The sequence below is a fragment of the Schistocerca gregaria genome, chromosome 3 (assembly GCF_023897955.1).
Source record: "Schistocerca gregaria isolate iqSchGreg1 chromosome 3, iqSchGreg1.2, whole genome shotgun sequence".
Lineage (NCBI taxonomy): Eukaryota > Metazoa > Arthropoda > Insecta > Orthoptera > Acrididae > Schistocerca > Schistocerca gregaria.
In genome coordinates, this window is record NC_064922.1 from 558,397,801 (window position 1) to 558,424,410 (window position 26,610).

The following is a 26,610-nucleotide window of genomic DNA, read 5'->3' on the forward strand; positions in this document are numbered from 1 at the left end:
ATGTTTACCACAAACATTTTCACTTCTATTACACAAAATTACACACATAATGATGAAACATTTGCCAGTCTATCTAAATAAACTGCTACATACTCTGTTACCATTCAAAAAGATTGTGAGTTGAAGCGTTACTCGTTATTGTTAAGAAAAAGCCTTTCTCAGCGTATGAAAGACGAGAGCCATATTTTGTTAGACAGCGGCCAGAAATCGCACGCGAGAGTGCGTGGCATGTATAGCATTATCATAAACTTTTTCACGTAGAATCATTTTTAGCGGCAACTACCCACTGTACTCTCGGCACAGGTCTACGGCTTTGTAAGGCATTACAAGTTCTTAGCATACTTTTTTTTTTTTACTCGGCTTGCAATGATGTTTAGAGACAATAGAATAAATCTAGTTTATATTGCGATTTACTCTGGTATTTGCAAATAAGTTCATCATATGCCCATGTGACAGTGATATGGTTCAAGCAAAGATTATTTACTGCCCAAAGCGTTATCTGTTAAAGTTACCGAAAAAAAACTCCAAAAATACAATGGCCACAAGCATGTTTTTTTAATAAGGTCATTATATTTAGTGCGCCAGAGTAATTAATTTGTATGACACAAATTTAGCTACGTCATTCTTTTGTTCATCTGGCAATAAATTATGGAATAGAGTAAACATCACCTATCGCTTGCGTCGGCGTCTATAGTTTCCGTGGATAGTGGTGAAACATTTCCGGGTGGTGACTGACACCGTAAAATAAGTAAAAGATGGCAAAGACCCCATTACGATTGTTTGGAACACAAACCCGGCTGGAAAAAGTAGACAAACACATTCCTTAAGATAACGATATTTTCTGTTGTAAGATCTGAAAACGGCATGCAAGTCACACAACACTACTGTGAAACCTACAGTCTTTAAACAAACAATTTCAGTACAGCACATACACTTCAAAATTACATTTTAGAAACGTGTACGTGCACAGTGTGAAGAAACGTTCATGCCAACCCTCTTTGTTTTGAAAATCGTTGCAGTGTAAAATTGTTGCCCACAAAATTGTGTTCCATGCAGATGGTAAGCCACAAAAAAATGGTTCAAATGGCTCTGAGCACTATGGTACTTCACTTCTGAGGTCATCAGTCCCCTAGAACTTAGAAGTGCTTAAACCTAACTAACCTAAACTACAAATTCCGAAATTCACATATTATATAAATCACTGCACTGTCTCCTCTGTGTCCCTTTTTCTAATATTTTCGTCGCACATCGACATCGCAAGGCACATGAAACTTAACGTTGCACGATTCTTCTACAACGGCTGACTGTGATTTCAAAATGAGGCCGTTTGGACTGCCCACCTGCGACCTTTGTATCCGATTAGACTATAAAATTCTATGTCTTACTCACATGTCATTTTATTAAAAACTTAATAGCCGTTTCGAATTTGCAGCCACATGTAGACACGTAATCAGTGGGTGTCGCTGCATTAAATTTTATGTATAATGACGCCTGCAAAGTCGAAACCGATATATGTACACTCCTGGAAATGGAAAAAAGAACACAATGACGCCGGTGTGTCAGACCCACCATACTTGCTCCGGACACTGCGAGAGGGCTGTACAAGCAATGATCACACGCACGGCACAGCGGACACACCAGGAACCGCGGTGTTGGCCGTCCAATGGCGCTAGCTGGGCAGCATTTGTGCACCGCCGCCGTCAGTGTCAGCCAGTTTGCCATGGCATACGCAGCTCCATCGCAGTCTTTAACACTGGTAGCATGCCGCGACAGCGTGGACGTGAACCGTATGTGCAGTTGACGGACTTTGAGCGAGGGCGTATAGTGGGCATGCGGGAGGCCGGGTGGACGTACCGCCGAATTGCTCAACACGTGGGGCGTGAGGTCTCCACAGTACATCGATGTTGTCGCCAGTGGTCTGCGGAAGGTGCACGTGCCCGTCGACCTGGGACCGGACCGCAGCGACGCACGGATGCACGCAAAGACCATAGGATCCTACGCAGTGCCGTAGGGGACCGCACCGCCACTTCCCAGCAAATTAGGGACGCTGTTGCTCCTGGGGTATCGGCGAGGACCATTCGCAACCGTCTCCATGAAGCTGGGCTACGGTCCCGCACACCGTTAGGCCGTCTTCCGCTCACGCCCCAACATCGTGCAGCCCGCCTCCAGTGGTGTCGCGACAGGCGTGAATGGAGGGACGAATGGAGACTTGTCGTCTTCAGCGATGAGAGTCGCTTCTGCCTTGGTGCCAATGATGGTGGTATGCGTGTTTGGCGCCGTGCAGGTGAGCGCCACAATCAGGACTGCATACGACCGAGGCACACAGGGCCAACACCCGGCATCGTGGTGTGGGGAGCGATCTCCTACACTGGCCGTAAACCTCTGGCGATCGTCGAGGGGACACTGAATAGTGCACGGTACATCCAAACCGTCATCGAACCCATCGTTCTACCATTCCTAGACCGGTAAGGGAACTTGCTGTTCCAACAGGACAATGCACGTCCGCACGTATCCCGTGCCACCCAACATGCTCTAGAAGGTGTAAGTCAACTACCCTGGCCAGCAAGATCTCCGGATCTTTCCCCCATTGAGCATGTTTGGGACTGGATGAAGCGTCGTCTCACGCGGTCTGTACGACCAGCACGAACGCTGGTCCAACTGAGGCGCCAGGTGGAAATGGCATGGCAAGCCGTTCCACAGGACCACATCCAGCATCTCTACGATCGTCTCCATGGGAGAATAGCAGCCTGCATTGCTGCGAAAGGTGGATATACACTATACTAGTGCCGACATTGCGCATGCTCTGTTGCCTGTGTCTATGTGCCTGTGGTTCTGTCAGTGTGATCATGTGATGTATCTGACCCCAGGAATGTGTCAATAAAGTTTCCCCTTCCTGGGATAATGAATTCACGGTGTTCTTATTTCAATTTCCAGGAGTGTATAATGACATACTACTCAGGTGGTAGGCCGTAGGCGGAGGAGAAAGGGGTACACATGGTCCAATGGCTCTAAGCACTAAGGGACGTAACAGCTGAGGTGATCAGTCCCCTAGACTTAGAACTACTTAAACCTAACTGACCTAAGGACATTACACACATCCACGCCCGAGGCAGTGTTCGAACCTGCGACCGTAACAGCAGGCCGGTTCCAGACTGAAGCGCCGAGAACCGATCGGCCACAGAGGCCAGCGAAAGGGGTACACATGGAATATCGCCTGTTATAGTGGCCTGACGGTTTCGACGTCTTAGTGAATTTTAACATGACACACTGTACACACTTTTATCATCTGGTTTATAACTACATTGTTGGCATTAACTTAAGGCCAAATGAATTTATATGTGGGGTGTTCCCTTCAGGACCGCATTAAGATAGCGCGCAGACCTTTGTACTTACGAGTTTCCGGGCCATAATTTTGTGATGTATGCTCACATTTATAAAACAATTTTTCAGCTTCCATCACTTTTGTTAACGAATATTCAATGGCTTGGCTCGTTTCGGCAGCAAGTTATCGTAAGGTGCTTACCGTTCAGAGTACGTTACCTTTTACTTGCAGATTCCTTAGTAATGCGAAAAAAACATTCCCAATTTTGTTATAGGCCAGAATTGGTCCTTAACCAGAGATATTTATTTATTTTAGTGTGAACCTTTTGTGCATTTCGTACATTTCTTTCTGGCTCGCAGAGCACATCAACAAACCAAGCATCATCACATCACACCAAGCAAACAGACTTATCTGCAGACTTTAAAGGTATCTCTAATTAAAAACTAGAGTTCCTGTAGTTGCAAATCAACTGATGATCGAAGCACGCGGACGAAACATATCGTTCCAAAAAATGGTGAAAATGGAATACGGTTGTAACGTTAGTTTGTACATATTATAACACACTCGTAGATCTCGACAAATTCCACACAACATGAGTAAACTGAAGTAGTTATATCCCATCAGTGCAAAACGTTTCTCAAATGGATCAATAAAACATAAAGAAGAATTAATATGATATTTTTAATGTTTTAAGTCATCTACAGAGTCTCGTTCCTGGGAACGAGATCGCCGAATCGTGGGGACAAATTCCAGTCGCTAAGTCAAATGAGAGCTCAAGATCGCACAATCAGTACTTCCATTATAAGCTCAGTAGAACGGATTGCGGCAGAAAGCTGAAATAAAATCTGTGTTAATTTTTAAAACTTATAATGTTGCTTAATAAATTGGAATTATCCTGAATGTAATTGTCAAAAGCGCTTTAAAACGCTGAATAGTTGTGAGAACAAAATCGTAAACAGTTTAATTTACTAATGTTAAAAAACAGTCCTATGTTGCAAATTGCTTTTTACTGGTTTAAAAACAACCGTTCCACCTTGGTTTCCCAGTGAAAACTTTCCATTTTTTAAAATATTAATCACGATAAAAGGTTGCTGTACCGCCGTGCCGCAATTGATCAGAAAAAAGTTTAATTTATTCCACACTGCAGGACTCCGCGTTATCTTCCGTTGTGCATTCTACGATAGTTCGGTGGTCCTCACACATCAATTAGTGGTTACACGGTTGTACTCGTCCATCGCGTTGCACTTCACATACATAGATAAATGGTTCTCCTTCAAGAATAAAATTCTACATCAAATTGACAATGTTACATACATTTTACATCGACATTGACAATAATAAAGTTGAAAAATAAATGTACAATTCACATTAACATTTCATACATGGACTCCATGACATGCACCATCTTACACACCAATATGCAAATTAGAAGCAATTTTGCATTTATTCTGAATATTTACATTTTCTTTTCTTGTCTTGCAGAACCGACCTCCTGTGCATTTTTCCCTTCACAACTACGCGTAGCAATTACGTTCCACCGCGACTCATTACATGGAAAAAAGAGGATTTACTAGGGTCTGCTTCGGAGATCAAGCTACTTCCAGGATTCCTAATTGTACTGCTCGTTTGTCAGAGAGTATGGGAATGTTTCATCCCTTGACGATTCTGACTTCATCACTGCTTGTTAATCGTCGTAATATTTCACATTTATGTATACGTATTTCAAGCTGTATATCTGCCTTATTGGTGCGACGGTTTATACATGTGTACCTTCGTAAAGTGTGATCGATGGTTTTACTGTATTTTTGTCATGTGTAATTCTACTCAAAGTTCATTCCAGCTAAAGAAGAAGGTGCTTATGCTAAATGTTTTGCTTTCGCTTCTGCGTGTGTCAAGAGCTCAGTGTAGAAAATATTTTTACTGCATTTTGTGTTCATCTCTCGTACGAACTGTATACCATATTTTCATTTATATTCACCTTATGATTGCTCAAGCTGTAACAGTTAGTCGCTAAGGAAGTAGTTTTGATGATACGTTGTTTATCATTCTGATGTATGAGTGGAAAATTACCGTGTTGTGGTGTACGTTAAATGTACCGTATACCATTGTACTATTGACTTCACTGTCCATTTTTTTACTCTTGAGTGCTTCTTCAAGATGTTCGTTTTCGCAATTACTTACCGTACATTTATCATCATGCTTCGCTTTCCACACTTATACAATCATTTATTCTAAGACAAACTATATAATCTATTCCTTTTTTACTTCGCTTTCATAACCCTTTCCTAGGTACTCCTGTAACGTTCATCTTCATAGCCATCGCCGTATACCCATATAATTATTCATTAAAAATCTTTCACATAAATCTCCATTTATATCCATACATTACCTGTGGCGTGCTCATATTGCATCACTGCCCTATTTATTTCTCCCCACAAATATAAATAAACTCATACTACTCTAATGCACTTTCATTCCCTTCCAAATTTCATTCCATGTATGATATGCCACCACAAACGTAGATTAACTAAGTAATACCTTCAGTTAAATCTAAAATCTTTCACACACTATTTACTTCCTAGTATTATACAGAAGTGAAATTTCATTTATTTCTCCGTATTGCTTTTTAAACATACAGTACTTACTTCAGTTATTTTGTTAAAGTTCATGCAATTATGTTGTGTGGGTATTGGTGTGTTTTCGTATTTACTTAGCTGGCCTTCCCCGTGTTGTACGATTCATATTCACAGTTTTATTTTGCTGCTTATACTTTTCCTATAAGGTACTTTGCAATTAGTAGCAACTAACATTACTGAGTTCTGTAATAGCAGATTTGTGGGTATGTATTCTTCCTGTACATTAAGCTCTCTACGTCTAACGTTGTCTGTAAAGAAGTGTAGTTCTATAAGTGCACAACTGCTCCCCTCGCTAAATCTTGTACGATAGGTAATTTTAAAGTTTACGTCTGAGTCACAGGCGTTTTTCTATGTTTATATTTAATTCTACATTTCTCGTCGTCGCTTATTTGAGTGCTGTATGTAAGTCTATTAGTTTCTAAGTTCTGTGATAATCTCTTTCTTTTAAGTGTACGTATCATTAACTCTCTCTCAAACTTGTCTTAATGCTGTTGTATATAGTCGCATAGGTCATTTCTTGTGTATATTCTCTTCTGCTTTGAATCTTTATTTCTAACTGTATGCATTCAGTAGCTGATGTTAAGTTCACAAATTTAGGGTATTCCACGCTCCTTATAGTTTACTTGTTGTCGATGCGCTTTTTTTCTTAAAACTGCGTATGCTTAACGTAATGATATACACTTAAAGTTAGTGCTCTTTATAGTATAGTCTCCGACTTGGGCATAAATGTTTCTGTTCGCTTTGTTTGTGTAGCTAATTTACATTATAGTAATCAGCTAACACGTACTCCATTTCGTATCACTTCTGTTTTGCCCAGTTGGCTGTGAGCTGTGGATGACGATTCGCTTAAATTCTAAAATGGTTTCCGTCACGGTGCGCAGTGTGTCTGTGTGCATCTCGGCTGCAGCCGGCTGTCCTTAAAGGTGACACTGAACTTAACTTTGCATTTGGCATATTCTGACCCTACGATCAGCTGTTAGCCACTTCACATATAGCTGTTAATGTACGCTCTTCTTTAAACGCAGCGGTGAGTCTCTATACATTTCACCGCTCGTTGCTCTCGCTTAAAGCTGGCGCGTGTGAATTCCTTCCTTTTCCATCACTCTCATTCAAGTTTTTGCTCCTGATGAAGTATAACTGCGTGATCTAATGGTTTTCACTCGTTCAGTATTGTGTATAGCTGTTTTAGTTCTTGTTGTATATTCCGTGTTTCCTTAAGGAATATCAGAAGGTTTCCGTTGCTTCTATAGATATTTAAGCCTTAAGAAAGTACAGTATCAAAATACAAGGAAAATTTTTATTCACTGGGTTACAAGTCATTCTTTGCATGTTAGATAGTAGAAGGAAACTGAACGTTCCTTATTGGCAAAACAGGATAGTAGAAGAGGGAGAAGGTATCTAAAATATAAATATTGCACCCCCTAGTTGGAGACGAGCCGAGCGCCAGTTGGTTTATTCGTCAAAGGGCGACAAACCTCCTGCCTTCTTATGTTTTATTGATATAACAGACAGGGAAAGAATGAGACTTGAATACTCATTTAATAATTTTCTGTATAGCTTTATGTGGATACATGCCTTTTGTTTTGCCATTTTTTATATTTCCTATCAAGTAGCACCCACGATGTGGCTTGTCAACAATGATATATGGACCAACATATAACAATTGCCTTTTTTTTATTCAATGCTTTTAACTCCGATGATATTGGATGATTTCTTAGTAGTATCTCCTGTCCTATCTGGAATTCTGTTACGGTTTTCAATTTCCTATCGTAAATTCCTTTCCTTATTTGAGCTTGCTCTTCCAATTTTATTAGCACTCGCCGTACTTTCTCATCTAAGGCTACGTCTTTGTGCCCTAATTTAGATATCGCTTTTGCCCATTCATCTAGTTCCATTTTTTCAAACATACATTCGGCCGGTGTGTACCGTATTGATGTATGCGGTAGATGATTTACTATTTTGTCGTATATTTGGCCGGATAAATCTGTTAAATTCATGAAAGCATCGTTCGACGGGACTTGCTTCCCGATGGAACTTTGATATCAAAATATGACATATGTTTTGTGATTTCAAAAATGATTTCCATTGGTCAATTGTAAAATTTGATGCGTTATCAGTTAGTACTGCGCGGGGTTTCCCAACGGGTGGTATGTAGTCTTCCAGAATCCACCTTATAATTGGTCAAGACCTAACTCATTTTACTGCATATACTTGCAAAAAACGTCATACAGGGCTTGGGGATGAGGTCCTGCGGCGTCAATAGATACAAGATCCCTTGGTTGCTTTGGTATTACTGGAGGTAGTACGTTAAGACATGTCCTAGTCTGATGATTGACCTTTTGACAAATCGCACAGCGTCTGATAACTTGCTCTATACCTCGCCTCATATTAGGGAAATAACAATACGTAGAAATTTTGGCAGCACACTTCAGCACTCCATAGTGTCCCCATGTGCGGTGCATGTGTTGAATTAAGTTGTCCACATATTCCTTGGAATGCACACATACCACTTATCCTTCTATGAAACAGAACGCCATTATGTATAATTTAATACTGCTCTAAATGTTAGTGAGTTTAAAAGTTCCATCATTTATTGAAAGTATCCTGTAATCTGATGTTTGTTCTTCTAACTCGTGGAAATCGGTGAGGCCGTAGGGTAACAGTGATAGTGCATCTGCCAAAACATTCTGTTCCTTTTACGTACACTACTTCAAAATCAAACTCTTCAACATCCATGCACCACCTCGCTATTTTTTTATGCAACAACTTACGCGTAAGAAGGAAGGACAAAGCTTGATACTTAAATTACTACGGGACATTGGTATGGTCCATACCACTCGAGTAGCGCTGTACATTAATACAAAGCGAAAACAGAAATGTCGAACGGAATTTCATTGTTACGATGTAATCTACATTAGATTTCTTAACTATTAATATTAGAACGACAATTCAAGCATTGCATGCTTCCGCTTTTTAGCGAAAAACCCAGGTAACATCAAGTCTCCCATACTACACTCCAGCCCACGCTAACTGAGCTACTACTACCTAATCTTCATCTAAACCATTTTGTTTAGTTGTCTCATTTGTGTGATTATACCAATAATTGCTAAATAATAATATTCATACAAATTCTGTATCAATAGATCAGCATTTACTACGAAAGTTTTTATTTGTCATTCATCTAACATGTCTATTAATTCTCAGTTCTATTCAATCAAATGATTTGCAGAAATAAATGCCAAAAAGAATGTGCTTCTCAATCTTGTGTGAGTGTGTGTGTGTGTGTGTGTGTGTGTGTGTGTGTCTTCGCTATTGCGTAGGACATTTACTGAGTACTTGACTTGCCGCAAAGTGTTCAGTGATTCACTACACCCACATCTACATCTAAATCTATACTCCGCAAGCCCCCTTACGATGTGTGGTGGAGAGTACTTTTTGCATCACTGTCACTTCACCCTTCATATTTCCCACTCACGAATGGTTCGCGACAAGAACGACTGCTGGTTAATCCTCCGTGTGAGTTCTAATCTCTCTGATTGTACCTTCATGGTATTTTCACGAAACATGGATCGGAGGGAACAATATTTTTGGTGGTTCTTCTGCGAATGTACGCTCTCGGAACATTGTAACAGTCAACCACACTGTGATGCAGAACGCATTCTTATAGCGTCTGCCTGTGGAGTTGTCTATCTCCGTGACGAATTCGCTCTTACTAAATGAAATTGCTGCAAAACGTATCTCTCCTTGGATTGTCTCTATTGCCTCTATCAACCGCACCTGATATAGATATCAAATTGAGAAGCAATATTCGTATTGCTTGTGTTTATGTACTGAGGATCCTTCTAATGAACCTCAATCAGGCATCTTTCTTAGCTGGGAAAATTTTTATGTTGGCGTTCCCCATTAGATCGCTAGTGCTCGTACTTCTAGATATTTTATCGTTGTAACTACTTCCAGTGACTGTTATGTAATCTTGTGATCATACAGTAACGGGGCTTTTTGCCTATTTATGCACAATACGTTACATTTGCTTATAATGAAGGTCAATTTTCAGTCCTTGCCCCAAGAGTCAGTCCTCTACGGGTCTTCCCGCATTTATCCACAATTTTTTGACGTTGCGTCTTCTCTGTATACAACAGCATCATCCGCGAAAAGCCTTCTGGAAATTTCGACGTTATGCAGTAGGTTCTTTATACATGGTGAAAAGTAAAAGTCCTGTGACAGTCCCTTCGAGTGAGCTCGACGCTACTTTTACCTTTGATGATTTCTCTCTGTAGAAAATGATGTGGTGTATTCTGTTTGGTAGAAACCCTTTAATAATCATACAGCTAGTCTGATATTCCGTATAGTCATTCTTATACATTATGTAGCAGTGAGTCCCTGTATCAAATGCTGCCCGGAAGTTAAGGAACACAGTATCAACTTGCACATCAGTCTGTACTGCTTTCTGCGTTTCGTTAATGAGCAAATCGAGCTGGGTTTCACACGATCGTCGTTTTCGGAACACATGTTGTTCCCTGCAGAGATCATCGGTTTCCAGAAATAAAATACGTGAGCATAAAATACGTCCCAAATTTCTACAGTCCAACGTCAAGATATAGGCCTACAGTTTTGTGCTTCTATTGGACAACTCTTCTTGAACATGCTACTGAGATGGCTTCTATCTAGCCATTAGGAATGGTTTGGTCCTGAGCGACCTATGGTACACTGCTACTATTAGAGGAGCAACTTCTTTAGCGTAATCTGTGTAGAATTGCATTCGTCTCCCACAAGGTTCAGACACCTTTCGTCTGTTGAGTGATTTCAGTAGCTCCTGTAGACCATTGTCACTTAATTCCATATCTGTCATTTTGATATAAAAAGCCGCCCATTGTTTTCAAAATATTGGAAACATCTAAACTCTTGTAACTGCAACTTGGGTGGGACATACTTTCGCCGTATAACGTGGACCTTTTCGTAGCCGTATGTTTCTTGTGGGGCAGAACCATGTTTATCATTCTCTAACTTCCACTGAATGCCAAGCCTTCTGAAGTCACATAAACATTAACTGAATTTGGCCTTGTTTCCTAAGAAAGCGCACAACGGAATTTAACTACTGCACTTAAGACCGACCGATCAGGGAATGGACTACACTAAATGCTTTTTAGTATCTCTCTCTTACAGGGTAAATGAGGTTAACGACCGCAGGAGGTGGAACGCCGTGCTGGTATGCCCACTGGGGAAAGTTTAACGAACTATGTTTATTCGAAACTAAGATTTATGTATACTGGATATTACTCCTTAATACCCAGTGAATATTTAACATGCATATCGCTAGTTCGAATCCTGCCTAGGACATGGATGTGTTTGATGACTTAGGTTAGTTAGGTTTAAATTGTTCTAAGTTCTAGGGGACTGATGACCTCAGATGTTAAGTCCCATAGTGCTCAGAGCCATTTGAACCATTTTTAACATGGGTAAGAACCTGACTCTACGGTTCTGTGAAGGGAAACTTTGTCATTATGTTAATCGTCATTATTCTGCAATGATTACCTTAACTAAGGAATGCAACATATGCACTCTTGTGCTCACACACAAAGATTCAAACACTCAAAAAATCCATAAAGCGGAATCCAGCAATTTCTAGCAAAATTTGATTCATCCGAACTGGCTTGTGATTCACAGCGAAAGGAAGCACGAAAATTAACCTGGAGACTATACATGAACTGAATTGTGACTGGATAAAGAACAACTTCGGTCCTGTCTGAATGAAGTTAAAGGTGATTTTTTTCAGCGGTATCGGGCATCTCCTCCAGTTACTAGGTAGTAGACACAACGTCTGAATCCCTGCTCAAGATTTTCCCTCGGTTCAATGTCTGAAAGACGAAGAAGCGCTTGCCTTGCACATGGCCTGAGCAAACCAGTCATCGACTACGCATTAAGAACGTTCAGGCGGACAGAAGCCTTGCTAGATTAGCGGCCCAAGCCAGCTACACAAAATTAAACTTGACGGCTATCCTAGGCCATGACACAAACCTGAACCATGAAATTCTACCTGAATTTACCAATGTGTATGCATTCGTATAGTCCAGCAATCACCCATGCTTAGGAAAGGTGGTTGAAGATATATGGGTTGCTGAAAAAGAAATGTAATAAAATGTGCTTGTGCTCTCTCTCTCTTACCTTGTGACTGGAGGAGACTCCCAATACCGCTCAAAAAATCATCTTGCCGATTGGTTACTTCGACCGCTCCAAGTCAAGTTACTTTCTGTCTGTCTCTCTCTCTCTCTCTCTCTCTCTCTCTCTCTCTCTCTCTCTCTCTCTCTCTCTCTGAAGATTAATAAAACCGACGAACTGCAGAGACGGATGATGGACTCCTAACTGGAAATGGAGGAAAAAAGGTCCTCTGAACATGCAACCAGAACTACATCGTTACTACAGTAGATGGCGCTGACGTGACGAATGACAGTTCCTCTGACCACATGTTGTGTGTTCCTTGTGTGTTGCAGGCTGTGTGATCGACTCAGCGTACAGTAAACAGCAGAATGATCTGGTATTCATATTGAGAACAAGCAGAGATGGTGTTCGTGTTTGGCAAAGCAGATGGAAACGGTCAAGAGGCAGCATGGCTGTATGAAAACAAGTACCCTCGCAGACACCAACCCTATCACACAACGTATTAAGTTCTTTTTGGGCAATAGTGTAATCATGGGTCCTTTCAGTCAGATTCTTTCAGACAGACAAACACGCATGGAGGCAGTGGACTGTGCATAATTCAGATTTGAAGCTTGTACTAGGGTCGTCTCAATATCCTGGAGAACCCAGTCATCCTGCTTTGCAGGACAACTTGGCATGTAGGCTACGTGACATGCCTGTCAGAGTAGTGTCAGCCTGCTTCATCGACCTGCTTTGCATGGCAGCCTGTATATCAGTGACAAATAAATGATTTTCAAGCCCCTGATGTGTAGTTTGCCCTGACAGTCATGTTATGGGAGTAGTACCGGCCTGCTTTATTGAACACTATATGTTTCATGAGAATGGCTTGGGAAAGGCTGAGATGGATATCGAAGAGGATGGATAGAGGATGCAGGGGGCAGAGGATAATGACAGAGTGAGTGGGAAAGAGGAGATAGATCTAGACATGGGAGGATGAGGTGAACAGACAGTAAAAGGGAGAAGTGGACACCGAAGGGCGGAGGAAGAGGAGGGTTCAATATATGTGCCAAATCATACAAGGGCTGAGCTGCAAAGGAAAGTCTAGTGGAAGATAAAAATCAGTCAGTTTTATTTCCAGAGTGATCTTTCTCGTTGGCATGTCAGACGTTTGTGAAAACAGGGACAGGAAAGACACGTAGCAGAATCTTGATAAAATTACAAAATCACATGAAAGGTGGATTCATTGCTGAAGGAAAGGAGGAATTATAGTGTGATCTGCCGGCCGGAGTGGCCGTGCTGTTCTAGGCGCTACATTCTGGAACCGCGTGATCGCTACGATCGCAGGTTCGAATCCTGCCTCGGGTATGGATGTGTGTGATATCCTTAGGTTAGTTAGGTTTAAGTAGTTCTAAGTTCTAGGGGACTGATTACCACAGCAGCTAAGTCCCTTAGTGCTCGGAGCCATTTGAACCATAGTGTGATCTTCTTGAGTAAAACAGCTTTGGAAAAATATGTTTAGTATTTTGACCTCCTCTGTGACATCCTCCGTTTCGACGCCATTATGATGACAGAGTATCTGGACAGTTGGCTTTGATCTGTGATCACAAGTGTCTTAAATTCTTAAAAATGTTTGTGCATTAGAACGTATTGCAGACACTAATATGAATGCACACGTGTGTTGCAGCCTCCCATCGTGGTCCTGAACGTGGTGGTGCTGGAGGCGGAGGGCCTGGAGGCGAAGGATGCCAACGGTAAGCAAGGTCTCTACCTCCTCCTGCTGCTTCTCTCGGTGTCAGTAGCGGCCACACTGCACGACGCGCACCGCACCCGCACAGCCCGGCAGCTGCGCCACGCGGGCAGCCGCCATACCAGGCGCTGCCTCTCACTGCAACACGCCACGCCAGCCGGGACGGAGCGCCCGTAGCCTGTTGCATCTGGCCAGAGAGCAAAAACACTCTGCTGCCCCAAGCACTACAACTGCTCCCACACCTGTTGCATCTTGCGTCTCAACACATATTTAATGCACTGTAACCATCATTTGCTGCCTGTCATATATGCATGAAGAACATCCATGAGGCGTTCTTAGTACTTAATAGTGCCTGAGTAGCGGAACAACTATTATAGCGGATGAACGAAACTCACTTACATTTTACAGTAGTACTAAATATACCTCCCAGTAGCACTTAAGTGTGTTTGACTTAATAGGAATTATTTCATCGACATCTTGTTTGCAACTAATAGAATACATAGCATATTTCAAAAAGATTCAACAGATTTCGCAAGATTATATGTTCTACATTAATGAAGAGAGAGAGCGTCTTCAGTCACATATAGACAACTGGGCACCTGTTGTAAGGTTGCCAGTTTATGTCCCTGCCATAATGGATCTCCCAGGTGACCCTGTTTCGATAGACTACTCGACCAATACCCAATGTGCGTCGAATCAAAATGTAAATCGCAACAACAAAGTACGTTAGGCGTTCTCTTCTTGAATATGTGATAATCAATTATAACCGTCTGTTGTGATTTTCGTATATTGTACAGAATTGTACTTATTACAGAACAAATAATTCAACAATGGCGAGGCTGCTTCAAGGTGTCAGTGCTTTATGTTAACCTCTTCAGTCTGGAGGTTAGATTATATTGCAACAGAGTTTTACTAGTCAAATTTTGACGCTAATAATTTCTTTTACAGAGCGTTTAGCGTTCAGTAAGCCGAGAAGTGAACCGCCACGACGTAAGAACATTCAGTATAGACGCACACGAGAGAGTCTTTTCAAAGCTTCATGCATTTTACGCCGTTTCCCGAGAAAGTGTTTACGGCGAGATCTTAGCTGAGGAAAAGTAAGCTGTGAGTCACACACTTGTATATCCTAGAAGTCTAGCTACTTCTGTAATCGTCATAACCCGCCGAGAATTCAGGTTTTCTAGAGCGCTGGACACCACAAAACTTAACATCTGCATGTAAGGTCGTTTCTTAACAGTCAGCTGCCTGAACGGTAAATCCCCAAGAGAGGTACTGCAATGGTTAGCAAACTGGATACGCATTTAGGAGGTCAAAGATATATGTCTGGCCATCGAGATTACGATTTTCCCGGACCTCGTTAATTCACACCGGGTAAATGCTGGGCGAGTTCCTTTAACAAAGGGCGCGTCCAGTTCCTTTCCTCATCCTTTAAACAGTCCGAGATTATACTATGTCTCTAATGACCTCGACGTCGACAGGGCGTTAAACCTTAATTTCTCATCCTTCCTGATAGATAGCTCGGCAGTGAGAGATGTACAAGAATCCCATTCTGCCATCAGCCTACAAGGTTACCAGAGCTAATGCTATCTCATCAAGTTCTGTTTGTAGCGGATTGTGCAAGACTATCTGCCTCCTAACACCTTTGCGTAAAATGCAGGGGCGCATAACAACAGCAGCGAATAATTGCTCTACATATGCTTGCGAAAATATGGGACTAGTCTGACCATCATTTGGATGTTTCTCGTGCGTCTGGCGGAGGGCACATTGAACAATTGTCAAGGATAAGTGAAACCTTTGATCCTATACGTAACTGCAAACGAAGTCCTATGTGCAACCATGTAAAAGATATAACCTTGTTAAATATGATGGTTCGTTTGGAAATAAAAGACTTTGCTGTTTTATGAGTAAATTAAAATGTGTCCAAGGTTTCTATCTTCATTCATGTAGAAGATAGTCTCCGGAGACTGGGTGAACCTTTTTTAGTGACTATACTTTTAAAATTGCACTGAACACTGGCCTTGGAGGTATAGTTCTATAACGAAATATAGAGTAAGTCCACAAGCTACAGCATGTCGTATTCATCGAGCAACGAATAAGAAGTACAGTCAAATTATCGGTACTGGGACTTTCGTCTGAAACGTAGGAAAGGTTTACCAGATTTCACTGATGCACCACAATTTTTACGAACACTAGAGAGATGCCTATGTAGCTACAGGCATCATAAAATATTGCACCTCTTAGACAAGCCGTCTGTGAGTAACAGACACTGAATATAAGGAAATTTACACTCTAATACAAAAAACTAACCAACGAGCAACTACACTACTGGTCATTAAAACTGCTACACCACGAAAATGACCTGCTACAGACGCGAAATTTAACCGACAGGAAGAAGATTCTGTGATATACAAATGATTAGATTTTCAGAGCATTCACACAAGGTTGGCGCTGGTGGCGACACCTACAACGTGCTGGCACGAGGAAAGTTTCTAACCGATTTCTCATACACAAACAGCAGTTGACCGGCGTTGCCTGGTGAAACGTTGTTGTGATGCCTCGTGTAATGAGGAGAAATCCATACCATCACGTTTCTGACATTGATAAAGGTCGGATTGTACCCTATCGCGATTGCGGTTTATCGGTGGATTCAGGAGGGTAATACGGAACGCCGTGCTGGATTCCAACGGCCTCGTATCACTAGCAGCGAGATGACAGGCATCTTATCTGCATGGCTGTAACGGAACGTGCAGCCACGTCTCGATCACTGAGTCAACAGATGGAGACGTTTGCAAGACAACAACCATCTGCACGAACAGTTCGATGACATTTGCAGCAGCATGGACTACCAGCCGCGGAGATCATGGGTGCGGTTGTCCTTGGTGTGCTCAACGACGAACCTCGGTGCACGAATGGCAAAACGTCATTTTTTTCGGATGAATTCAGGTTCTGTTTACAACATCATAATGGTCTCATCCGTGTGGCGACATCGCGGGGAACGCACATTGAAAGCGTGAATTCGTCATCGTCATACTGGCGTATCACCTGGCGTGATGGTATGGGGTGCCACTGGTTACACGTCTCGGTCACCTCTTGTTCGCATTGACGGCACTTTGAACAATGGACGTTACATTTCATATGTGTTACAACCTGTGGCTGTACCCTTCATTCGATCCCTGTGAAACCCTACATTTCAGCAGGATGACGCACGATCGCATGTTGCAGGTCGTGTACGGGCCTTTCTGGTCAGCACATTCTCCAGATCTCTCACCAGTTGAAAACGTCTGGTCAATGGTGGCCGAGCAACTGGCTCGTCACAATACGCCAGTCACTACTCTTGATGAACTGTGGTATCGTGTTGAAGCTGCATGGGCAGCTGTACCTGTACACGCCATCCAAGTTGTGTTTGACTCAACGCCGAGGCGTATTAAGGCCGTTATTACGGCCAGAGGGGGTTATTCTGGATACTGATTTCTCAGGATCTGTGCACTCAAACTGCGTAAAAACGTGATCACGTGCAGTTCTAATATAATATATTTGCCCAATGAATACCCTTTTATTATCTGCATTTCTTCTTGGTGTAGCAATTTTAATGGCCTGTTACACAACTAACTAGCTATCTAACTGTCCCTGCTTCTAGTTAGTGTTTTCGACGTATTTCTTTTCTCACCCGATTTTGCACAGGACCTACTCTGATACAGTAAAAGAAAAAAAATGCAGCGCGAAGGAATTATGAGAATGTGATAGAAATCGGTAGGTGTCATGTGCACGTACAGGCAAACAAATGATTACAGTTTCAGAAAAACTGGATGATTTATTCAAGAGGAAGAGCTTCACAAATTGAGAAAATCGATAACACGTTGATCCACCTCTACTCCTTATGCAAGCAGTAATTCGGCTTGGCACGGATTGGTAGAGTATTGGATGTCCTCCTGCGATACACAGTGCGAAATTCCTTCCAACTGCACGTTAGACTGTCAACATCGCGAGATGGTTGAAAAGCCCTGCCCATAATGCTCCAAACGTCCTCAATTGGCGAGAGATCCGGTGATCTTGCTGGAAAGCACAAAGACAAGCATTAGAGACTCTCGTTGTGTGCAAGCGGCCATCATCTTGCTGACCTGTAAATCCAGGATGGCTTGCCTTCAAGACCAAAACACAGATTCAAGATGATTCAGAAACATGTGGGTGAACTGCCAGGACTGATTCTCAAATCTGAACACAGAGAAAGCTTCTGATAAATCTGTGGCTGGAAATATTTCACTTTTTAGTTGTTACTGAAACACTTCTTGTGATGTTACCAAAAAAGTAACCGCAAGGGTGTACCCTTACAGACTTCCCACAAAATATTTGGAGGAAACAACAAAAATCATGTGGGTGATGCAGGATGGCACTCCAGCACATTTTAACCATATGTCTGAAATATATCTGCCAGTATCTAGACATTTGGATAGGTGTAAGAGCATCATTGTCTGCAGTTTCGTCAGTTCTTGGTCCCTTCAGTTTTTATCAGTGGTGGCGCTTCGGAGAACTAATTCATACAGAAAGTACTCTGTGTACTTCTGCTGCTTACATAGCGATCTGCTTTCGGCAACGCTTGTGACTCTCCGTAAGATGCAACAATCTTTGATACATCTGGTCCACTGATATTTATTTGTTGCTCTAGGTTGATGGTACTATGAAAGTTACAAGTGGATAACATACCATTCAACCATTCTCTGTCAATAATATTTGTGAAACGAAACATTTGCGGAGAGTTGTTTCCGCGGTTCTACCTTATCTTGCAAAACAAAAGCCATGTCACAATTTCCAAGTTATAATGCTATATTCGCATAATAATATATTAAGTCAAGGTAACCACTAATTACTACAAACATTCATATTGCCAATTTCAGCTTATTAACTGTCATATTCAGGTGTGACAATAATTTATAAATATTAGGGGCAGTCAAGTGAAAGAGAGCCAGATGGAAAAAAGTAAGTAAAACTGTTATTATTTCAAAAGTAGTCTACACAACAGTTAATAAATTTATCCCACTGTGAGACAACACTTGGAGATCTCTGGAGGATGCCACAATCTTTGATACATCTGGTTTACTCATGTTTAATTTGTTTCTATAGGTTCATGGACAAATGTTTGGGGTCTCCTATGGAACCACCATTGTATCCAGACGTGCATGTCTTCGTCCGAAGCAAAGCGATGGCCACGAATACTTTTCTTCAGGGCTCCAAAAGTATGGAAATCAGAAGGCTGAGAACGGGGCTGTACGGAGGATGTGTAAGACCTTCCCAACGAAACTTCTGCAGCATAGTCAAAACAATAGGCATGCCAGCTGCGGGAAAATCATGCTGACCTTTTTCTTTAGCTGCCCGCCAATCATTGACTTTCTGGAACACGGTGCCACTATTAACGTACAGTGGTGTGTGGATATTTTACAAAAACTGAAGCGCGCCATCAAGTTCAAACGGTCAGGAATGTTGACGAACGTCGTCATTCTGTTGCAGGATAATGCTCGGAAAAATGGTGCCAAGGTCTTTTTCGACTATGCTTCAGAAGTTCCGCTGGGAAGCTCTTACACATCCTACAAGGGTCCTGATATCGTCCCAATCGATTTTCATAATTTTGGAGCCCTGAAGAAAGACATACCTGGCCGCTGGTTTGCTTCGGACAAAGAGGCGCACGGCTGGGTACAATCATGATTCCGTAGGCAACCGCAAACATTATTCTATAAAGTTATTAACTGCTTTGTCTCGCATTGGGATAAAAATATTGACACTTACGGTGATTATTTTTGAAATAGTTAACAGTTTACTTTCTTTTTTCAGCTTTCTCCTTATTTGACTGCCCGTAGTAGTATTACACGTACTCCGTTCCACCTGGCATTAATAGTATTTATAAAATCTGAATTTCTATGACAATAGACGTAATCTTGGCTATCGGACTTCTGTACAAGTTGCAGGTCGCTAAACAATTAAAGAACTGATTTTCATCACGCAAAAACAGTTAAGATAATAATACGAAGCACGCCATACTACAGCATCACTTCATCAGTATAGCTAAAGGCTTAATGTTCTGCATTTTGTTAAATAAAATAGGCAAAGATTTTACTGTAAAATATTTAAAGACGATAACTGCATTAAATGACAGTTTTTATTATTTTGTAAGTAAAACATGGCGTAACTGATATTCCTCCTACTTTAGCACATGATCATCGATAGAGAAAATGGGTTTAGAATAGTATTGCGTTTTATTTCATTAACACATACGAATCAGCGAGTGGCAGTAATAAGTAACAATGAACCCTAAAATAGCAGTACAATATAGCTTCTGTGGATGACTGGTCGTTCTAGCAGAGATATAACTGCCACGACAGGTCTGCACTCATAATTTTTTTAAATAATGTAAAGGCTCATAAATGATACACTATACGTGGAACAACTCGTGATTCATTTCGCAATGAACCACATTAAAAAATCATGTAAACCAAGGACCACCCTCTACAATTCCGGACCTTTCCAACATGACAACTGAAAATGAGGCTTTTATTTATTTTATTTTTTTTTAGTGGTGACGTTTCAATGTCAAAGGGGAAAAATCTTACCTTGTCGTTGCACGTATAAACTATTACAAAGTAGGAATAGACATTTGGTTTCTTTGTGTGATATTCAATGAATAGTCTCCCAGCCAATTTTATCCTCGGCGTTATTTATGTTAGCGTCTTCGAATTGAGTATTTATCAGGGGATCCGCAATGAACACTTTTTTCTTTTCATTTATTTTTCTACACCTTCATTCTCCTGAATTTCAGTAAGCTCTGTCAACTCCTTCTGAACTAACAAATGTCAACCTTTGCTGCTACAAATTCGTTAGTGGATGTAGTCTCTGTTGATTTATCAATAGGTCGTGATACATACGAACTCATTTCCCAACACTAGTGAGAGCAATTTGATAAATACAATTCAACGCGGCGTTGTAAGTATTAGTCCTAAAGCAATGGCAACATTAAAAGCGCGATGATACCCAGATAAAAGTGTTGTACATGGCCAAGACATACTAATGCAACCAACTGTGAAAAGTCTAAATGGCCGCCTTTTGCAGCACGGATGTTCAGGAAGAAAATCTGTGAGTTTCTGGAAGGTATCGACGAGGATGTGGAACCATGTGGACTCCAGTGCCGTTGCCAGCTGGCTAGGTTAGTTGGTTGAGGATCCATGATACGAATACCCTAATCGAGGAGGTCCCACAGACTCTCCAATGGGTTTAAATCCGTGGAGTCTGGTGGCTAGAAGAATACGGTAAATTCATCCTGATGCTTTTCAGATCACGAACGTACACTGTGAGCCGTCTGACACTTTGCAGTGCACTGCCGAGAAAACTCAAAGTGCATGTAGGGGTGTGCAGGTACCCAAGAACAGGTGCCCACTAGTGTTGATCCATTGCGTCTTCCTGAAAGACGAAATATGCCACGAAACCTTTCCTCAGACCAAAACGCTCCCTCCTCCAGCGTGGACCCTCCTGACGATTATTGCAGGTTCGTGTCCGATGGAGCAGGAAATGTGATTCATCTGCAAAGGCCACATGTCGCCCTGAGTTGACGTGCAGTTGAGGTATTGGCGTGCAAAATCCAGGCTTCATTGCCGATGAACGGCAGTTAGCATGGGGCTATAAACCAGGCGCCTGCTGCGGAGGCCCAAGCGCAGCAACGTTCGCTGAACACTCATCGAAGATATACTGTTGGTAGCCCGCTGGTATATCTGGACTGTCAGTTCCTCTACAGCTGCACGTCTATTAGCCCTTACACGTCTCCGCAGCTGTCGTTCATCTCTGTCGTCCATTGCCCACAGTGCACCACTTCAGCACCTCCTTTGGATAGCGCAATTTTGGCATGCACGGTATATCTCAACCACGTCTGCACGCTAACAGTTTACAAACTTGGCCCTTTCGGAAATTCTACGACCTTTGGCTCAAAAGCGAATTACCACGCAGTTTTGGTGCTCAGATAAATTGCTCCATTTCTGGATTTCGACAACGACTGTACTGTCCTCCGCGTCCCCTTCCCTCTGACAAGCTTCATATACCCTCCACTCGTGATCCCGATTGCCCTCTGTGAATGGTTATTACACGGTGACGTCGAACATACGCAGCTCTAAGGCAATGATTTATTTGCAGTGGTGAAGAAGTTCTTCGTGACTGCAATATTGGACAAGAGCTAGTAATAATAACTACCCTTGTATAGGATACTATACAAGTGTTATAGAGCGCAATTAACGCAAAACAGGTTATAAGCACTATCACATGTTTCAGTTATCTCTAAAATTTAAAGTTGCGTAATTAAAATGGCTCTGAGCACTATGGGACTTAACATCTGTGGTCATCAGTCCCCTAGAACTTAGAACTACTTAAACCTAACTGACCTAAGGACATCACACACATCCATGCCCAAGACAGGATTCGAACCTGCAGCCGTAGCAGTCGCGCGGTTCCGGACTGCGCGCCTAGAACCGCTAGACCAACGCGGCCGGTGTTAGGTAATTACTTTTTTTTGTGCAAGTACGTGTCTGCAGGGCTGGTACACATTCAAAACCCGCACCACAGTACTGAGCACGTTCGCTAGAGGAGGCGAAACAAAATGCTGCAGCCCGTTACTAAGGTGAAGAACTAGGACAATCGAGATTCCTAAAGGACTGATCAGACACAGTTGCAACATTGCCACTGCCTCCGAAACCGAGTTACCGCACGATAATCAACTTTAATAGTGAGGTGCGCTATTACCTTTTGGCTGCTCTACCATGGGGTTCAATTTTCAGTGTCTACCACGGCCACAGAGATGTACTTTCAAAGAAACAAATTTTAGTTTCTATATGATGAAACATCATTACTACTCCTCGTAAATGTTATAGCATACGTCTGCGTTAAACATTCGCCTTTCATCCGTCGGGTCTTTATCCACGAGAAATGCTTTCAGCTAAACGGAAAACAGCTACGTGCACACGCGTAGCAAACGCCATTAACACGCAACGCACCATTTTTAATGGCCCTCACGTGACACACGAGACCCGATTTAATCTCTAACAATCCCCACTGAGGTAAGCCAGCCCTAAAAACACGCGCTGTGTACTGCCGAGTCCGGGAGGCAGTCTGCATTTTAAAGATAATGGCATTCATCTCGTCAGACGGATCAATATATCACGAATGTGCTTTGCAAACTATCCAAACGTGGTATTCACTTTGTTTTAGATTATATCGAAACCGAAGTCTGATACGATCATGTAACTTCTGTTCCACACTTTCTTTCTCTACAGATAAATTGACGTCCACGCCGATATAGTCCAAACAGTTTTAGTGTATAATGGCTGGAACATACATCCTTGCCATCTGTACGTTCTTAACGGATACGAATACATGTTATGTGTCTTCGATATGTCCTCGTATCCTGGTATAAGACCAGACTCCTTTTTTCTTTCCTTTTTATTTTTTACGACGGCATGTCACCGATATTCAGACATATTTTAACGTTTCAAAATGTACTTGAAAATAGCAACAAAGCAGAAATCATTATCGTGTATAATAAACGAACAGTTAACACTCACGTGGGGAAATTTCTTTCAAAAACATCTGTATGACTGTGGTCCACCACGAAGGACAGATCATTAACTTCTCTGGTTTCTTCTCTTGATGAGGTATGGGCTGTCACTACTACACAAATGTTCAGACACCTCAGTGAAAGTGTCCGCAACAAGTTTAAGCCGCCATAGAGGCGAACGATGGACACACCCCATATTAATGTTCATTAATAGGTGTCCAGACACTTTTTATCTGACAGTATATACCACATGCACGAAAGTTCTCTAAATTCCAAACACTTTCGCACTACACTAGTAACGACAAACAAGACACAAAGCTATTCCGCCCCTAAAGCATATTTTATGGAGGTTGCCTCAAGACATAATCCTCCACAAGTGACTTTTCTGACACATTGAGCTTCAGCCTATTACATATCGTTATGCAAGAACGGATCTCTTCCCAGCCTTGCAGTGTGTATCAGATCCTTCTACTCCATTGACGAATTTTTAATAGAAAAATATTCAAACTATTAGTATTTTTATTTCAACTTTTAAAAAAATTGACATGTTTCACATCCACAAGGATCTCCTCAGCACGGATCTATGGAACGAAAAAATAATCTAATCTAATCTAATCTAAGCTTGCGAATCATGCAGAGGGGCAGTGACCGTTCTACCGTTGACTGCTTGCGTTCTCCGGCTGAAACCTTAAAGTTACTGATTTAATTACTTGTAGTTAATCAGTAAGGGTTTCCACTGTGAACACGCCGATTCACTTTACCGTAGTACATCACTTTTAATATCTGAATATCTTCCTCCCAAACAAATTATGTAACTTCCTGAAGCATGAAATACAGCAATTTGAGAATCATTACCTCATGACACATGCAAATGTTCTGGTACGTCTATTTCTAAAATCACAGTTTTGAAAACAAACTCATAAATCTTTCAAAGTATTTTATACCCATTTTATATACACTGCTGGCCATTAAAATTTTACTTATTGTGCTTATACAACAGGGGAGTGTGTTGTACCTGTAGGATAAGTGTACCTAGGAACATATCATGTTTTCTTGTCGCTACCTCAACCTAGTGACCAATTAGAGGATCACATGAAGGAATGCGCACTCGTGTTCCTTCTCCGAGAAAAGGAAACGTGAAAATGTTGAACATTCACGTAATGAGCCGCCGATTGCATTCCTCCCCTTTTGCACCACTGCAGCCAGAAAAGTATGCAGAAACCTAGGTAGATGAGGTATCAGCTCTATTTTCGACCTCCTAAGAATATAAATGGTATGCTAAGCTTTGTTAAGGACATCTCGGCCTCAAGATCCCTGGAATTTACAACATCTCTTGCGAGTGCGGTAGCAATTACATCGGTCAGTTCGTCCGCACCGTTTCCGACCGCTGTGTAGAACATCCACGGCATATTAAAAATCGCCAACTGGAGCAACCTGCAGTTGCTGAGCACACCTTTCAAACAAACATAAAATACTATTTGACGAAACAAAAGTTTTGCTCCAGGCTCCTACATACTGGGATTCTGTAATTAAAGAGGCTGTGTAATTAAGAATTTGTGAGAATAATCTTAGAGGTGCGTGGAAGCTAGCTGCCGATGCAGAGAAGAGCTGTGGCGGTAGCGGTGGCACCACCAGTGCAGTCGTTGACACCATCTGCGACAGCATGACGTAATACTGACCAATCAGAATACGGCTTTGGGCTGTATGAGGCCACCACAGCGGCAGTTTTGTGAGTCAGTTGCTCCTGACTAAGATGACGGACGCAACCGTCGAAAGCTCGAGGTTATACCCTGTACTAACGCGGCAAAAGTCCGAGAATGTTTGATACAGTAGTGCCCTCGCGAAAGACTTCGTTCACGATTTGTTACTATGACTGAAGTATTTGAGAGCACTAAAACCCACATTTCTACCCCGTAACTGGTCTGTTACGCTTACAAAAAAAAAAAAAAAATTGTACGTGAAGTCTTTCGAGGCGCAGCTAGACCGCCAAAGATCTACGACAATTTGACACTTTCTTGATTTCTAAGAGGTCCTAATCTCGTGGACATTTCTTCAAAAAAGTAGCGAAAGCTTCTTGACCTTCAAAGTAATTAAATGTAAGTTCCCAAGCTTAATCTCCATCATCTTATGACGAGATATACATAGAAGGAAGCGATATTTTGGTTAACACTTCCACTTAAGTAATCTCTCAAAATCGGATCAGTAAAGCTCAACATAATACGCAAAGCCTCTCTTGACTCGGCTACCAGTGGAATCTGCAGAGCATTTCTGTAAAGATTGCGCACTTACTTAACGAACCTGTGACAAAACGTGTTGCTCTTCTTTGTTTTTTCTCTATTTCGTTTCCCACTCCTCTCTTGGTATGGGCCTCATACTGACGAGTATTGTTCACGTACTGCTACAACGGAAGCTGCAGAATGTACCTCCTCCATGGGCGAACCACTCTTCCTAAGGATTATTTCAGTCCGGCATCTGCCTTTCATAACGTAATTATTACCTTGCAGTTTCACTTCAAATATTGCTCCAAACGCATACTTCCAGATATTTTGTGGATGTTACTGCTGCTAGTGATAGTAATGCGATGGTTACTAGCAAAGTAAGGTCCGATTTCAAATGAAACGTAAGACATCACAGATTTCTTCAAAAAATGTTTTTATTTTTAATTCCTTACATGTTTCTCTATTTTTCTACATAGTTTCCACATTTTCTACAAGCATTACTATCCCAAAGTCATAGGCGTCTGCCGCCTGTGAAGATAAACAGAACTTCTACATTTAGTTCGTCACCTAGTGCAAAGTGCTTGCGGCTGTAAAACTCTGCCGGCCTCTGTAACCGAGCGGTTCTAGGCGCTTCCGTCCGGAACCTCGCTGTTGATGCGGTCGCAGGTTCGAATCCTGCCACGGGCATGGATGTGTGTGATGTCCTTAGGTTAGTTAGGTTTAAGTAGTTCTACGTCTAGGGGCTGATGACCTCAGATGTTACGCCCCATAATGCTTCGAGCCATTTGAACCATTTCTTGAAAAACTCTTTTAGGGAGTGGAAGAAGCGACAGTCTCTCGGCGCCAAGTATGAGGTTTATGGTGAGTGGACAGTCTGTTTACATCCGAAGGATCAGATCATATTTTGCGTATGAATGGTATAACGGTGTCTGACATTTTCATGCAGCAACAAAATTCCAGACGTCAGAAGG

At 41.9% G+C, this 26,610-nt stretch overlaps 1 protein-coding gene across 1 annotated transcript in view; it reads left to right on the forward strand.

The window, feature by feature from the left end:
• The window catches only part of LOC126353909 (BAI1-associated protein 3), a 1,859,046-nt gene that overhangs the window by 1,303,578 nt on the left and 528,858 nt on the right, over nt 1-26,610 (forward strand). The window contains exon 7 of the mRNA XM_050003139.1: nt 13,778-13,844. Coding sequence (XP_049859096.1) covers nt 13,778-13,844 — 67 coding nt within the window. The remainder of the gene's footprint in view (nt 1-13,777; nt 13,845-26,610) is intronic.